The sequence below is a fragment of the Temnothorax curvispinosus genome, unplaced genomic scaffold, assembly GCF_003070985.1.
Source record: "Temnothorax curvispinosus isolate PA1 unplaced genomic scaffold, ASM307098v1 QBEX01005549.1, whole genome shotgun sequence".
In the NCBI taxonomy this organism is placed as follows: Eukaryota; Metazoa; Arthropoda; class Insecta; order Hymenoptera; family Formicidae; genus Temnothorax; species Temnothorax curvispinosus.
The window spans coordinates 38,807-55,205 of NW_020215329.1; the positions used below are offsets into that span (position 1 = coordinate 38,807).

Genomic DNA, 16,399 nt, shown 5'->3' on the forward strand with positions numbered 1-16,399 from the left:
CTATTTATCTAAAAAATGAAACTTACATTTCTTTTAATTCGAACGAATAGAATACATTTTATATGCTTAATCATAAATTTTTACGGATTACAACATTCTTCAATCAATAACTTTATTATAAATGTATTACAATACAGATATATAAAATCAATTAAGATTTTCCCCAAACAGTAACAAATTCCTTATAAAAGAAATGCCTTTTTATTGGAACAAACAATAACAATATATATATATATATATATGTACGAATATGTATATCCCCAGCCTATAATACTTCCAGTTAGGTTTCATGTAATTTCGTAATTTATTGCGCTCTTTTTAATTACGCAAATTATGTTATTCGCTTAGAAGAATCATGATAACAATATAAACAAATCACAACTTTGCTTTAGAAGTTTCCATAAGACTCTTAAGTTTTTGCGTGAGCATAATATTCCCGGTTATTTTTAATTTCCCACGCATAAATGCCAACTGTGGATTCAATTTTCCCAGTGCCTGCAACAATCACGATATTATTTAGAAGAAAAGGAAATAATATGTTTTTGCGTTGCATAGCTAACTTACGATTTCAACCATATCTTTATCTTCCACAGTTAGCGTCGCGTCTGCTTTCCCAGATTTAGGCTTTCCCTTATGCACTTCACCGTTCTTCAAATCGAGAGCTGTAAAAGAAAAAAGCAAAAATTACTTACGTAGGATGCAGGAATCGTGTTATTATCTTAAATGATATTGATCATCACCATTTCTTTTATTCCCATAATTCAAAATACGTGCAGCTTAAATATCGCCGTTCCTTAGATACTTTATTAGAATTTTCTGAAGCTACTTACTCCATTCTGATAATTGTTTCCCGTCGATGGTAATATTGTAAAGAAAGACTGCATTAACTTTCTTAGCTTGATCTTGATTCTGTTTCACTTGTTCGCTGATAGCTGCAAATATAGCATCGCTCTGCAGATCTGTCTTTCCGGAACACGGATTTGCTCGCGGCACTCCCATTTTGACTTCCAATAGATCAATGTAAGCACCTGCAGAGTAAAATTATCTGTTTTTTTTCTCACTACTTACAAAATAAAGATAGAAATACTGAAATAAAGAATAAAATAATATTTTACATATATTATAATGTTACCTGATTATATACACATAAGTGATTATTTGAAAATAAGATAATCTAAAGATATTCACTAACAATAAGTCTTGAAATCTTGAAAAAAATATTCAAATTATGCGCTTCTCAAACGAACGTTTATTATATCTTAACGTGCTGATAATTAATGTAACTGTTTTAGACAGATAATTAGTTTATCCTGTACAATAAAAAAAATCACACTTTTGTACAAATAAATAAATTCTCTGACGACTAACCTGTAACAACCGGTTTTTCAGTCCCGAGGACAGATGTTTGGAAGTGTATTCTGTTACCGTTGCGCCACATATCAGTACGTAGGGTCTGACCTGGTAAAACCGGCTTTGCAAATCTCACCTAAAAGTTTTTTTTTAATTAACATTAAATGAAGATGTCAAGTCTGCGTAGAATATCACTAAAAACCCTCTTTATCACAAATAAAATTGTGTAAATGGAAATCGAAGCTGATAACATGGATGTCACCCACCAAGATAAGCAACGTATATAAAATGGACAGTCATAGTCATTGGTCAAGATAAAAAAAAGTATTGCTTAAGCCTTAGGCCAATTCCTTTTAGTGACACAAGTCGACACAAGTGTCGTTCTGTCTTTGTTATTCATTGAATGCCAAGAAGGATAGAACGATGTTTGTGTCGACTTGTGTCACTAAAAGGAATTGGCCCCTTGTGACTCCACGATGCCAGAAATCTCTCCGAGATCTCGGACGAAGAGAAACAATTAACCAATCGCATTTTGGTCAATTGCCGAATTGTTGAAATGTGATTGGTCAATTTTTTCTCCGCCCGAGATCTCTTGGAGCGATTTCTACTATCGTGAACATAAGGCTTTGTTTAGATTAGTTCACGAATTTATCAAATTTCACTGCATTCGTCGTCGCGTTAGTGGATTAAATGAAACAAAAAATTATTTTGCTATGGATTTTGCTGTAACAAAAAAAAAATTTTAATATCAAAAGTTTTTTCCTAGAAATCATAATTATATATTTCTCTTATTCGTTATTACGTATACTGTCATATTATATGTTATATACATATTTTTACTTTCTGATGAAAAATACTCAATAAATTACCTAAATTTAATCAATTACGCTGACTTACGTTGATGCGACTGTACAAACGCCTCTCGGCTAAGACGTGTTCACTACTGAATGCCGTATCACGCTTTGCATACTGTTTGCGTTTTGTGTGCTACTTATAACTACATCGTTCTTGCGCAGATCATGAATGCGCAACTTGTATACATTACTATGATAATTAAGTTACGGATAACAAAAGTTCAAGAGATTTTTTATATATAATAAGACTTGTTAAATAAAGTTTCTATTAATATTGAATTTCGTCTTTATGCGTGTCAAAATGTCGAAATAATGAAAAACATGGTTTTTGTTTTCTAAACATTTCTAAAACGAGAATATGAGTTTCAAGATAGAAATCCAGTTTGATAATATTTCTGCCAAAAAAAAAATAAATCTTACATAGACGACTTATTTTAAATACTGTTAATTTCAGTATTGTTTAAAAAAGTACTGAACAGTAAAACAATATATTTTTCTCATACTATAGAGAATGACTTCATTAAGTCGAGATTTTCGATGTAATGGTATCTATATTTTTTTTCATGGCTTCAAATTTAAATTTCAAATTAATCGATTTGGACGAAATAACATTTACAGAGGAAAAATGCAAAATATTTCTATACAAGCGTACGGCAATTTTATCTTTTTTAAATTTAGACAAATACCATATTACTTTTACGATAAACGTGCAGATTTGGCTGTGCCACATATTTGGCTGTGCCACGTGTGCGCACATTGTCACTTCGTACCAAACAAGTCCTTTTTCTATTCTATTACTTGCAAATTGGTTTGCATTTCAAACTATTTTTAGTTCACCTTGAAATTTTGTGAATATCATTTTTTTAATGACTATTGTACCTTAATGGATTTAAATAAACGTGGATCTCCAGCAGCATACGTCTGAAGAACGTGACGGGTAGAGAATCCCAAGGAGCACAGTCCATGCAGTATCGGCCTTTCGAATCCCGCCATCGCGGCGACATTAGGATCAATATGCAAAGGATTAAGATCTCCACTCAATCTGTACAAAGCAGCCTGTGAAGACGATAAAAAGATTGTCGTACATGTAATTTAACGATTTAACGTATACAAAGTACAACATATTTAAAACAAAACACTTAAATCTTTTCGCTATATTTATGAAAATGCACAAAAAATATTAAGTTTTCGTAGAGAAAAAAATCCTAATAATAAGTAGGTATTCTTTGGGGGTACATATATTCCTTTTTCGGGATATATGTACCCCCTTCGGTGTATCTTATAGGGCCCGAACGAACGAGCGACTTCGTATAGCGCTTCTCTGTAGCGCCGCAAAGTGGCTCGTCTGTTCGGGCCCTTAGAACGTAAATACCAGTTTTTATGCAATATACCTAACACGTATACTCTTTCTTTTTTACCTGGTCAACACTAGTCTGTTGCGTAACTGTTACATCTGGATTTCGAGTGGGAGGATTAACGATTGGAATGGTAAATGTCGATGTTCGTTTTCCTTTAAAGCCACCTATGCCAACGATAAATATAGATATCTGGCCGGTCGATAGCTTCTCTTCATTTGCCACATCGTAGGTATCATCTAGAGACACATGAAACGTTACATGTAGCATTTATGTAGGCTAAACATACGCATTACTGCAAATATTTTTCGTGATTTATACACATCCAAATTACAAATATTTTACTAATGAGATTAATCATTAATATTGTATTCGTATTCGTACCATAAACGATACTCAGTGATGAATATGTACATAAATCAGAATCATTACAATCCAATCGTATCTCATATATGTAGACTGCAAAATTTACGTACGTTGAACTAAAACAACGGCGCCTGTTTCTTTATCCAAAATATCCTGAACTTTAAAGCGTGTCTCCACCGTAGCTTCCGTAGGTAATTGTTTGAAAACTTCTAGATATTGCTCGCCATGAAGTATCTGCAAATGTTAATGTAACATAAGGGAAACGTTAAGTAAAGTGATACAAAGGTTAAAAAAAAGTCTTCATTCATACTTGTGTTGGATTAACTTGCGTAAATGGAAGAGCGTCTTGCAAGATAGACGAGTTCATGCATCCTACAGGACCAAACAAAACGTAGAAAGTAGGTAAAACGGCAAACTCATCGGCATTCTCATACAAATAACGAATATCAGTCGGTTCCTGAACTGTAGCTCCAACTGAAATACAAAATCTGATAAGTTTACGTAAATTAATACGAATCTATTATGTATTCAGTCTACTTAACGTACCTCCAAGCGCGTACAGTATAATATCGCGATTATTATACGTGCTCCTCATGACATGGTCTACCTGTGGACAATGGAAATTATAAGAATAAGAAGTTGTATAATCATTAATCAAAAAAGATTTGCAGAGCGTAACTTACTTCTTTTGAAGGAGCACCGCTTTTCATGTTCTCAAGAATGCCTAACAGTTCTCCTGTCGCTTCCTAAATAAAAATTGCAAGATAAGAAATCGTCTAAATATACACAGGCATACGTTCTCTTACCTGGATCGACGTGAGTCGCTTTGCCGATGTCATGTCTATTACTTTCGACCAATTTTCTCGTACATTTTCCGGCGTAAGATCGTCCGATAAATTTTGCCGCAAGACGCAACCCGAAGAACGAATTATGTGACCTAAATGTGACAACGTCAAACATGTCATGCTAATTGCAATAAAAAAATCGAAAGTAAAAATAAATGATAAATAGATTATCAATAAGAAGCTTTAAAAACAATTATTCGTTAATAAAGGAGAACTTAATAAAGAAGGTAATACGTGATACTCACATTTGCCAGCCCAACCTAATGCCGCTTCAATTATCGAACCATTTTCTGTACAATCTTCGTGGCACAACCAAAAGACCACAGGTGCTATCAATTCAGGCTTCAACTGCTCAAAGAAATCTGCGAAATGTCACGTAGTTTTCCAGTTTACTCCTTTTAGCAAAACACGTTTGTAGGTGTGCGTAGGTGCGTGTATCAGGTTTCGTGAAAAATTTTTATGCGCGTTCTTTCATTGAATACAATATAGCAAAATATTTTGTAACACGTTTACTTATCAATCTCTTAAATATTAAGACTTGAGTATTACAATCAATAAGATTTAAGGCATAAAATGTCATAGGCCTACAGGGATTACTAGAGAAATACACATTGACGACTCACCCGGTGGAATAATATCTTCTGTTAAACGTGAGCCAGCTGTGGGTACTATAACGTTGGTGTAAATATTCTTCCTTTCGCCTTCAATGGCCAATGTGTTTGCTAATCCTACGAGACCCAGTTTTGCCGAGCTGTAATTAGATTGGCCAAAGTTTCCATACACACCGCTGTTGCTCGATGTAAAAATTACACGGCCGTAATTCTGCTTAATAAAGTACGGCCACGCCGCTTGCGTCGTTTTCATTGCACCTTTCAGATGGACGTCGTGTATGATGTCTGAAAGAAACGCGTGGACATAGAGTACAGATTCATAGAAGACGTTCTGAAAATCGCGGCAGAAACAATTAATTAGCAGGAAATTAATTAATATTACATTTTATCTCCTGTACACATACCCCATTGAGCATCCGTCATCTTCGCAAATGACACGTCCCGCAGGATACCGGCATTATTAACGACCACGTCAATACGGCCAAATGCGTCGATTGCAGTCTTAATAATTTTTGCACCATCCAACACAGAATCGTAATTCGCGACAGCTTTGCCTCCTAAAAAATTATTATCATTTGAACGTTATTTTACTACTCTCAATGTAATGTATAATATAGAGCTACGTAAATATAAAATGCAAATTTTAAATATTATGTGAAGATGAGAAGAAATCGTACAGAGTGCTATTTGAAATACATTACTTTAATAAAGTCCAGATTCAGAAATGCACTAAAATGTTACATGAAAAATTTTTTATATTTTCTAAAAGTTTTGCACCAAACGTATACAAGTTTTGTATTATTAATTAAGGAAATTACATAAATCATCTCAAAATACTAAACCATTTCGTCGAATTTCCTGGACCACAGTATCCGCACTCTTGCTGCTGCTTCCATCGCCATGTCTGTTGCTTCCTAAATCATTTACAACAACGCTAGCACCCCTGGATGCAAACAGCAATGCATAGGCACGTCCCAACCCTAGAAATTATGTGCACATCGCATATTATCTTAATACACATGAATTATATATATTAAGATCATGCACATCGCGTATTATCCTAATAGTACACGTGTAAAAGCTGAATACATAATAGTTAAGTAGATTTTATGCAGACTGTGCATTACTTTCGTATTAAACATTTTTTGAATACGTTTTCCTCTACTGTAAGATCACGTTACAAAGGCTGCGGTCCACTTGACGCTACAAATGTTTTGAAGCGTTCTTCTTCTCCTTCTTTCTTCATTGAAAGAAAGGAGAAGAAGAATGCTTCGAAGCATTTGTAGCATCAAGTGGACCGCAGCCAAAGACGTATTATTATATGTTTCTTGCTTTGTTTTTTTTTTCTTTCCTTCCACAAAAATTAACTTTCCTTTAGTATAAATAGAGATCTTGTTTCTGTTAAAAAAAAATTGTGTTAAATCCATTCTCATCTGATTTATATATTTGACACAAAATACATGTAAATTAAAGAATGCAATAATAAGTACGTGTAAAATACACGCAGAGGCTGATGCCTTGCATATGATGCTAGATGGAAAAAGAAATACTTAAAAAATTTATTTAAAAAAATATATATATCTACCTGCGCCTGCTCCCGTCACCACAACCACTCGGCCGACGAAGCGTATTTCTTGCATCTTTCAAAAGTTTCAAACCTTTGGAGCGCGTTGTAAGCCACGGGTCAACTTTCGCGCTTCCAAACGTCTCTACAAATGAGAAAAATGACCCGTAATGATGAAGCAGAATTAAATCATTGTAAATCATTCAGGTTAAAGTCCACCGTGTAATCTCATTAATGGCACACGGCAGTCACGGCACACGGCACACTCACGCACGCGGCACGGGTACGGACGCACACACACATGAAGCTTCATGTTTACATATTATCGCCACTAGTGGAAAACTTTAATGTAACTATCTCTTTCTATTCAACACCAATAGAAAGAGATAGTTATATAAAACTTTTCACTTTTCATGTTTCCGCCCTAGGGGAAAAAAATATATGATAGACCCCTAGACCATACTGTATAGAGGCAGGAGCCAATAGAAATATAAGGAAAAAGAAGAAGAATACCCCTAGACCATAGGCGCCATCGATCGAGTCGACAGTCGATCAAAACGAGATTAGGTTCATATATATACGGGATCTACGATAGGCGATTTTTGCCGCGTGTTTGGTATGGTTTGGTATCGATACCAAAAATGGTTTTTACGACTTTGTGACTTGTGACTCGCATTGCAAATCCCGGTTTACACACTCGTCTTTGCCGACGGAGTTGAACCTCGGTTCTCGCTCGATGAGTTTCGGAATCGCGATACGCCGCGCCGCGCCGCCGCATTGATTCTCGCAACGCTATTGTCGCTACTCGGCTACTCGTCCTCACACTCCTCACCCGGCTCACCCGACTGTCATCGACGAAATCGGAGCATTCGGAGTGATTCGGAGCTCGGAACTCAGACCGGAACGGATTTTGTTCGATGGATTTGGGAACGCGCCGCAATCGTAGACCGCGTGACCGAACGAACGGTCCAAAGCAAAGCTACGATGCAGCGAGACGTTTGCAAAAGAATACGACGTCATTGACAATGAATCACACGGATGGTCGACGAAACCGCGAACCCGAATGTTTGCACGTGTCCGCTCTTGCACGCTCTCGGTCCTTCCCTGCTTATCTGCTATGCCATATGACCCCTTTCTCCCTCCCTCCTTTCCCCTCCCCATCCCTCTGACGCGCGTCGCGAGTCGCGAGCGTCGAGCACTTTACTTCCACGGCACCTTTTATCTTATTCCTGTTCGGAGGATTTCCGTCTCCTTTCTCCTTCGAGTCCGAACTCCGAGGGACGCCAATGCCAATGTCGCGCCAGCATGCAGCATCGCGATGTATTTATCCGTTTACCTCACCTAGATAGCAGTGAGGCGGTAGGGTAGAGATGATGGAACCGAGTTTCGATCGTGATGACGATAGAGACGGAAACCGGGACGTAAAGCAAAGTCTTTGGACTTCCCTCTACCATTTAACGCTATCCAGCACCCACACATTTCTAGATTTCTACGCCTATGTATGACCCCGATGTAGAGCCTCATCGTAATAGATACGTACGAGATGGGAGAGGAGAGGAGCAGAGGAGTCTCGGATATAGGGTGAGACTCTCGAACGTATCACCTTGATCGCGTCAATATTACCTATCCCATCTTTTTATCTATTGAGAGAAATGGGTCGTGCTGGTTGTGCAGACTGCTGAGTACTGCACAAGTGCAGAGCAGAAGTCGCGTCATTTGTCATTTCGAAAGCGGATACACATCACGGTAACGACTATCGACATCGACATCGACGTAACTCCCAACGACGCGCGACGCTTGTACGGAAGTATTAAAGTGATCGTCGAAAAAGCGAGCACTGCTTCAGAATAAAATATCATATGTCTCGTTACGTTTATCCTCGTTGATCCTAAACTGACATTTCTGCGCAGGATGCCCAAAAAGATCGATTTCTGCAAATAGCTTCACCCGAAAAACTCCATCCGGATTCCGGAATAAAGTTACGTCGACTATAGAACGATATTCACGCATGGAGATGATGGACGTTTTGCACACTCGAGCCGTTTCTCTCTCTCTCTCTCTCTCTCTCTCTCTCTACACTCTACAGATAGGAATAGGAAAATATCGACGCAAGTCAAGCTGGCACGTTCGAACGCCTTACTCCGTGGCCAGTGTAAGTGTATCGGTCGGTTGTCGGTTCATCGGCGTGAACGTTGGTGGGCCGCGCGTTCGAGGAGGCAATGGAGGCATAACGTTTCTCATTGACATCGTGGCATCGGGATACGATGAGTCATCACCACCCTTGGCCGTGCAACGTGCAAAACACGTAGCGCAGGAGGATATGTGCAACCGTATCAACTGTATTTACCGCGCGCGATATATACCCTCGAAATATCAGGTTTAATCGTTTAACGCTCAGATCCGTACGATCTCCGTTACGTGACACGAAGGGTACATGCATGTATATGGTCGGGCCTCGGGCCGCAGTCACGTTTGACTCGGTTTGACATTAGCATTAGACAATAAGTAGACCCGGGTGGCGCGATGCGTGACTAGGTCGAAATTTTCAATGTACGTTATTCGACGCGTCGCCGGCCCGGCCCGGCCCGGCCGGCCGCCACTCTACGTGATTAACGTGATACGCCAGCGGGCAGACGCCACACGCCACACGGGCCACGGTCGCCACGTACGACCAACGATGGCAACGATGCCAACGATTCACGATCCACCCGTTCGTGCTTCGTGCGCCGCTGCCGGCTGCGTGGTAACGTGGTTGCGTTGTGCGTCGAGCAGCGCCAAGCGCACCGAGTGGCACCGAGTGCGAACACTGCGAACTGACGGCGCGCCGAAAGCTTGAACGGCGCGGGGGATCGAGGGAGGAAGGGAGAGAGGGCGCTCGGGGAGACTCGGCCGTCTCCGGCCGGCCACTCGCGTCGCTAGTGGCGCTTCGGCTCGACGTCGACGGCGGTGGGGGTAGAGACGATGCATGGGCCGCGACTAGGAGGCACTCGGGAGGCAGGGAGGGCATGCGAACGACGGTGGAGCGCACAGTTCGGTAGTCGCCATTGCGAGTCTCCCTCGTGTCTCGCGCCGCGCGACCGACGTTTGCGATATACGCGTGGAGCCTGGACTCTATTTTTCGCTTAACCTAATACAATACATCCCCCCCGTTGCGGGCCCCCATGCGCGATACCCCGATGCAGAGATATTGCAGCGAGCTCACCGAAAAATTGTTGAAATCCCTTGACAAGGAATACAATGTAAGTAAAGGCGGAGTATGGAGCGGTGTGTCGCGCGGCGAGATGCACCGCGCCGTCTCCGTGTCCGTACGCGCAAACGGCTATCGGGCCACTCTCGAGCTCGAGCCTCGAGCCCCCGTGCGCCGTGTTGCTGCCTGTACCAGTGACGTGCGCGAGAGTGCCCGCTAGAGTGACAGCGTGTGCGTGTGCGTGTCCGTCTGTGTGTGCGTCCGTGCGCGTTGCTAGCGTGTAGTAGCGCGACGGCCGCGAATGTATGAGTGCCGCCGTCGCCGTCGCCGTCGCGCGCCTCGATCAGCCTCGGTGCCGTCGATGCCGCACCGAGGCCCCACTGCTCACTACTCCTCTCTCCGCGAATACGCGCCTCTGAATCCTCGGAACCCTCCGATCAGTCGGATGTCGGATCACGGCAATTCGCGCGCCCTACGTATGCCTCGCTCGCTGCTCGCTCTCTCACGCACACACTCGCTCGCTCACCCTTCGCCGCGCCGCTCCGCTCCGCCGTCCGCGAGCCACCGAGTGTATGTACGTACTGTACAGTGTACGTGCAAGGGTGGGGGAGAGAAAGAGAGAACGAGCGAGCGAGCGAGCGGGGGAGGGAAAAGGACACCGGCAGAGTCGGGAGTAACGTAACGTAACGACAACGACGTGCGTGTGAGCGCGTTCTCAGCTACCTGGTCACATAACCTCAATCGAGATGACCAACTCCAGCGCGAGCCGATGTGACTATCCGACGTTATGGTACACATCCATCCTCGCTTTCTTTCCTAATTACGTATCATGGTTCGCAACTTGGCGAGTTGCGACGAGGCGAGGGTCTGTCGGATCGCGCGAACGCTACTACTTTTTCCTCAACGAGATACCCTTCTTGATCGCAAATTCGATTGTTAAAAATTATACGACGTTTTCGTCGAGAGAAGCGGGCGGTCGGCACCTCGATGTCGAGGAGTCGAATGAATACGTTCTTTACGAAAATATGTACGCGCGCGCGCGCGCGCGGGGATGTGTATGCATGTGTGTGCGTGTGCCAGTATATATATATGTACATGTTCATATGTAGACGTACGTATATATGGTACGTCGTACGAATATGCACGTGTGTATGTGTGTACGTGTGTAGAACTTGCCATGGACGTTTCCCTTGGAAAGTTTCATCTCTCATGCATCAAAATTCAATTATACGTTCGCGCGCTTGTACGTGAGATAAACATATGTTAAAACGTGCTTATCTTTATTCCAGGTCGTCGATATGCGAGCCGTCGTCGATGTCATTTCGGCACTGGAAAAGACGACAGTTACTAAAGAAGTGTTGGAGGTAACGATCAAATAGATAGTTGACAACTTTATAATATATGCGTGTATTTGGTAGCGATATACGTTGCCTTCCTCTCATTCTACGTCATTCTACAATATGTTATTTTACGCTACGTCATCTTCCCGCTTTGTAACATTAGTTTTATTATTATTTTTAGCTGACGTTCTTGTACCGTTCGCGTTCATTTATCTTTTTCTCTCCTGCACGTGAAAAGAAAAAGTGGAAAGATGAACGGTACGAGTAGTGTTTTGAACTAAAAAGAACACAGACCTATTGTCAATAAATTATAAGAGTATAAAGTGCAAATATAAATATGACAGAAACTGCAATAAAAATTTTAAGAGCTATTTGATACTATTTTGCCTTAGTTTAGTTAGACTAAATATAATTGTAGCTATATAAGTTCTTGTCGATACTTTTTATATTAATAGGTTATAATTTCCTGTAATGAAATAGATGTTTAACCATACAAGTAACGTACATACTTGTGCATATATGCATCACACTTTTCAACTAATAACCATGATACATAACTATTGTCTTTTAACCGTCAACGTTGCATCGATATTTATCTTCAACAGGAACGTTCTAACGCGTGTTGCACGGTGTAATAACGTAATCTCTTTTGGTAGATTACGAGACTTGGAAAACACATCAACGAGCTTCGTCGAAAGACGAGTAATGAAGCCTTGGCCAAGCGTGCGAAAGATTTGGTACGCCGCTGGCGAGACATGGTTTTACCGACGGTACAGTCTACGCCACAGCCTACCCTGGCTGACGCGGCACCACCGGCTCTCAATGGCGCGAAAGAGGTGGTTTTGAGGACGTTCAAGCCACAGAGTCCTGCGTTGCGAGGGCTCAAACCTCACAGTCCTTTATTGAAAGATGCCACTCCTCTCAGAGTAAGTCTCAGTTTTTCACTTTTCACACGTTTTTTTAGTGTCTTTGTGGAATAGCGTGTGAATAGCCAAAGGAGAGAACGTACTCGAGCGTAACGTTCGTTTAAATGTAGCGTAGTGAGTAAACGTCGCAACGTTGTGATTACAGGTTCTCAGTCCGGCACTATCGGTGCACAGTGACCACTCACGATCTCCTAACGCGTCTTCGAATAACAAGCAGTCACGTACCCTTACGAGCACGCACAGGATAAGTTCCTGCTCGAGGAACGCGTCCCCGGTGCTCGGTACCTCGAATCAGAATCATGTAACGGAAGCGGTGCCGCGTACACACAGTTCTAATAAGCGACTACGGAAAGAGGAGAGTAGCAACGACCACGGTCACGACTATCACGCGGCGCCGCATGGAACTGAGTCGACGATAGAACAAGTCAAGAAGAAACGGTTCAACGGCGAGAACATAAGTGGTAATTTAAATTCGCAAGTGCCTAGCCCCACACTGAAGGAACGACGCTCCGCGTGTTTCGCGGAGACAGAGACCTCCCTCGAGACCACGAACGAGGAGTCGGGCCCGAAGAAACGCGGCCGTAAAAAGGGCAGTAAATCCGCGAAGCGACACGCGTTTCTGGAGGACAGCGTGAAGGAGAAACTGGCCAGTATCTCGAGGACGCCGAAGCTCAAGACCACGCAGGAGCTCCTGGCCGATCTGCAGGCGCGCGGAAGTACATGTAGTCCCGTCGGCAGCGCCAATGCCCTACCTAGTCAAAGCGTCGCGGAACCGCCCAGCATGGAAGATGTTCTGCGAGGCAGCAACAGTCAACAGGTGTCCAAGTATCTGCGTTCGAGCCAGAAGAACTCCCAGAGCCTTCACAGGAGTCTGGTGGGTTCCTCGTCGTCGGAGACGTACGCTGGCAAAACGCAAAAGGCGGCTCGCGTGAGATCCGCGGTAACGTGTCGCGAGTCCTCGCCCTCTCCCGAGTCGTGTCAAGACAGGCTGCGCGAGGATATCGATAGGTTATCGGGTAGCACCGAGACGTCGACGTGTCGGTCGCCGTTGCAACGGGATCTCACGGTCGAGGAGATATTGGCCAAGTTACCGCCCTTAGATCCCAGTTCGATAGACTGGGGTGAGAACGATGAACGGAACAACGACGTCGAATGTTTTCCGCCACCGCGGCGGGACGTTACCGCCGAGGATCTCGAGAGGTTACACGTGCGGTATGTCGAAGGACTTAACGGCAACTTCCAACCAAGGCTGTCGACGGCGACCGCGTGTTCCGACGGTGACGAGCGCTCGACGAATGCCAGGGACGGAGGGAACGGAGTGTCGTCAGACGTGTCGAACGTGGATAGTGTAAAAAGTGTGCATAACAACAAAACTGACAATGTGGAATTTCGGGAGTGGCATCAGATGCTAGCGAGGCCCAGTTACCAGGGCGAGATCCTCAACATAATGCCTTATGTTATTATCGATTAGTGATTTTATCATCTTATTCTATTATTATCCTCTGCCTCTGCCTCTCCCCCTCCCCCTCCTCTCCTGCCCTTGAGAAAAGAATTGTGAGGCGAATCTACAAAATATAATTAAAAGCATCCACTTGGTTGAGGACGTACTCGGCCGGTTGGTTTATTAAAACTAACGCGTTCTATTGCGATTTCTGCGTGTGCTCTTCATTTCTATTTACGCTGACGCGCTACTTCATCGCACACATCCTCCTTGTCATCGTCATTCCCATTAACATAGCCGCTGCCTTGCTGATCGTACGTGTACAACCCCGCGCGGCGAATAGCCATCCTTCATACCATCATTGTCGTCATCGACATCTCAACATCGTCATATTATAAAATATTATTATTATTATTATATTATAATATTAATATTATAATTTATATAATATTAATATTATTCCTTTTTATTATTATTATTAATATTATTGTTATTAGTATTATTATGTCGATTTATTAGTACTGTCCCCGCTTCTATCCCTCTCCCTCTCATACGTATTGTTATTGCCATCACCATTGTCATCCATCATCATCATTATTATTAATATCGTTATCAATGTGCTAACGATAAAGAAATTAAGAGACCATTAGAAAAAAGAAATAGAATCAATGCTAAATTATGATTATCGGGGCAAGAGCAACCGCATGATTGATTTTGTAATCGCACTGTACGCGGAACGAGTTGTTAACTGTGAGACATGAATTACATAGATATGAAATAGTGACTATACCGTGGAATACGCCTGCTGCGACACAAGTACCAAGTACATTATTTTTACACAACAATAAAAATAGGCGTCAATGTGGTTTCCGACTTCTGATTTTTGAGTATTCAAATATATATGGTCAATGGGTCGTATCTTTTGCGCGTTACGTGGCGCGAGAAATTTGTTTAGATACATCTCTTTTTTTCCGTCACACGCCGTGTTCAACCCAGACGTATAGTTAACTCTAAATTCCATCGAGGAAAAAAAAGGGAAAAGAAAATAGACGGATGCAAGGATTGCTCTTGCAATGAGAACTCGTGGGAGGACACGCAGATAGCACACAAAGACAGAAATGCAACAAGATTCAAGTACGCGCGCCACGGTCTCCAAGACGTTTGTTGCCCTTTAAATATTTTACAAGACTGTTACACAGGAACTCTGTCGCGCGACTGTAGAAAGCAACGCGCGTTCTTCAAGCTACCAATAAGTTAGGTGCACCGGTGCCTTAAATTAAGAAAAGCAAGAGAAAAAGAAGAACGAAAAAAGAGAATATATTTAAGTGCATCAAGAGGTTTTCTACTCAAAATTTGTTTTCGTTTGTTGCACTTTGCGTTGCGATTTACGGCGGACGTGTCGAAGTCGAAAAGTCACACACGCGTACATTATTAGACGGCGGGAACGTGCGTACGTGATATCAAGTATGGACGCGACACATGGATTTTCTCGTGGGTGCAATATCAGAATAGATTCAAATCTGATAATATTCGGGATGCGCAACAAAAAGTTACAGAGAGCTGAGTGACGTACAATAAAACAAAATTCTGAAACGGATATATATGCGTGCCTGACTTGTCGTCTCCCTCGGAGGTGTGATCCCTGTCGAGCTCAATATTACGATAAGGCATCTAGTCCAAGTAAAGAATCGAGAGACGTGTTTTGTAGAGTTGCGTTCAATACATTTGTTAAAACTATCCGTCTACATTTGGGCGAAAGGACAAGTCCTTTTTAATTCTTTAGCCGTCTTTCTCATTCTCCGTCATCCTTCAAAATCCTTTCGAGATTTTCCCCGCGATCGGACGCGCCTGCCTGGAGAAACATGCGTATCGTCCAAAAGGCTGTATAGCGCGTAGGTCGAAAGCTACGATGAAAGAAACTGGGTTTATACGAGTCGCATCTGTTATCTGAAAACTACGAGACGCTTTGGAAGTGGCGAGTCACGACGTTCTTCCAAACTCTTTGTTTTATCATACGCCATTCAGTTTCGAAGCTTTTACGACACGAGTCTTGTACATTTCTTGTGTGAAATAAATCAAGTTGAATATACTCTCCTCATCCGTTGAAGGCATCGCTTATTATTCGCAGCGTGATCTTTTCGTTGTTCCCGTACAGTTAAGGTGATACGATATGCGCTTGTCTCCGTTGTGACAAGAACGTGCGAAGAGCGACGTCGACGAAACGAGGAACAACTTATACTATATAGATCTGGTTTTTCATCTCGGAGGGAACATTTCCTCACGAAACTTTTTTGGCCTCTTTTTTGTATCGCTGGAAAGATTCGTATAGAACCGGACTTTGCGTCTCGGCTCATAAAAATTTATAATAAAAAATGAATAAAAATATGCTATTATACGTAATTTTTTTTTTTTTTTTTTTTTTTTTAAGTAGAACACAATCTAGACAGTTTTTATGCTTCATTTATGCCCGGAATAAATATGTTTCCGTATAATGACAGTACAAACGTAGCAATAGAATGTTTTATAATGGAACCGTTTTTTAGAAACACAACGTAAGTTT

The 16,399-nt window shown here is 42.1% G+C and overlaps 2 protein-coding genes across 7 annotated transcripts; one reads left to right on the forward strand and one right to left on the reverse strand.

The window, feature by feature from the left end:
- Window positions 1-95: 95 nt before the first annotated feature.
- Window positions 96-10,253, reverse strand: LOC112454923 (peroxisomal multifunctional enzyme type 2-like). Of its 3 annotated transcripts, XM_025016566.1 has the most exons (17): window positions 10,148-10,253; window positions 6,967-7,090; window positions 6,224-6,361; window positions 5,786-5,938; window positions 5,394-5,666; window positions 5,016-5,132; window positions 4,732-4,862; window positions 4,609-4,671; window positions 4,472-4,532; window positions 4,236-4,399; window positions 4,036-4,159; window positions 3,623-3,798; window positions 3,084-3,260; window positions 1,369-1,486; window positions 831-1,028; window positions 565-662; window positions 96-495 (listed from the first exon to the last, which is right to left on the reverse strand). In XM_025016566.1, exons 2-17 carry the CDS (start codon window positions 7,019-7,021, stop codon window positions 376-378), a joined length of 2,166 nt encoding a protein of 721 aa, XP_024872334.1. In that variant the 5' UTR covers window positions 7,022-7,090; window positions 10,148-10,253; the 3' UTR covers window positions 96-375. The 3 variants fall into 3 exon arrangements, with proteins under 3 accessions (XP_024872334.1, XP_024872335.1, XP_024872336.1); XM_025016567.1 differs by lacking the exons at window positions 3,084-3,260; window positions 3,623-3,798; window positions 4,036-4,159; ... (8 more) ...; window positions 6,967-7,090; window positions 10,148-10,253 and adding an exon at window positions 2,248-2,346 and having other exon boundaries at window positions 108-495; XM_025016568.1 differs by lacking the exons at window positions 3,084-3,260; window positions 3,623-3,798; window positions 4,036-4,159; ... (8 more) ...; window positions 6,967-7,090; window positions 10,148-10,253 and adding an exon at window positions 2,220-2,303 and having other exon boundaries at window positions 108-495.
- On the forward strand, window positions 8,291-15,946 carry LOC112454924 (mediator of RNA polymerase II transcription subunit 26). Of its 4 annotated transcripts, XM_025016569.1 has the most exons (5): window positions 8,291-8,744; window positions 8,856-9,097; window positions 11,422-11,496; window positions 12,129-12,398; window positions 12,544-15,946. In XM_025016569.1, the coding sequence occupies exons 2-5, from the start codon at window positions 8,954-8,956 to the stop codon at window positions 13,867-13,869; spliced, it is 1,815 nt and encodes a 604-aa protein (XP_024872337.1). In that variant the 5' UTR covers window positions 8,291-8,744; window positions 8,856-8,953; the 3' UTR covers window positions 13,870-15,946. The 4 variants fall into 4 exon arrangements, with proteins under 4 accessions (XP_024872337.1, XP_024872340.1, XP_024872338.1 ...); XM_025016572.1 differs by lacking the exons at window positions 8,291-8,744; window positions 8,856-9,097 and adding an exon at window positions 9,107-9,284; XM_025016570.1 differs by lacking the exons at window positions 8,291-8,744; window positions 8,856-9,097 and adding an exon at window positions 9,670-10,184.
- The last annotated feature ends 453 nt before the right edge of the window (window positions 15,947-16,399 follow it).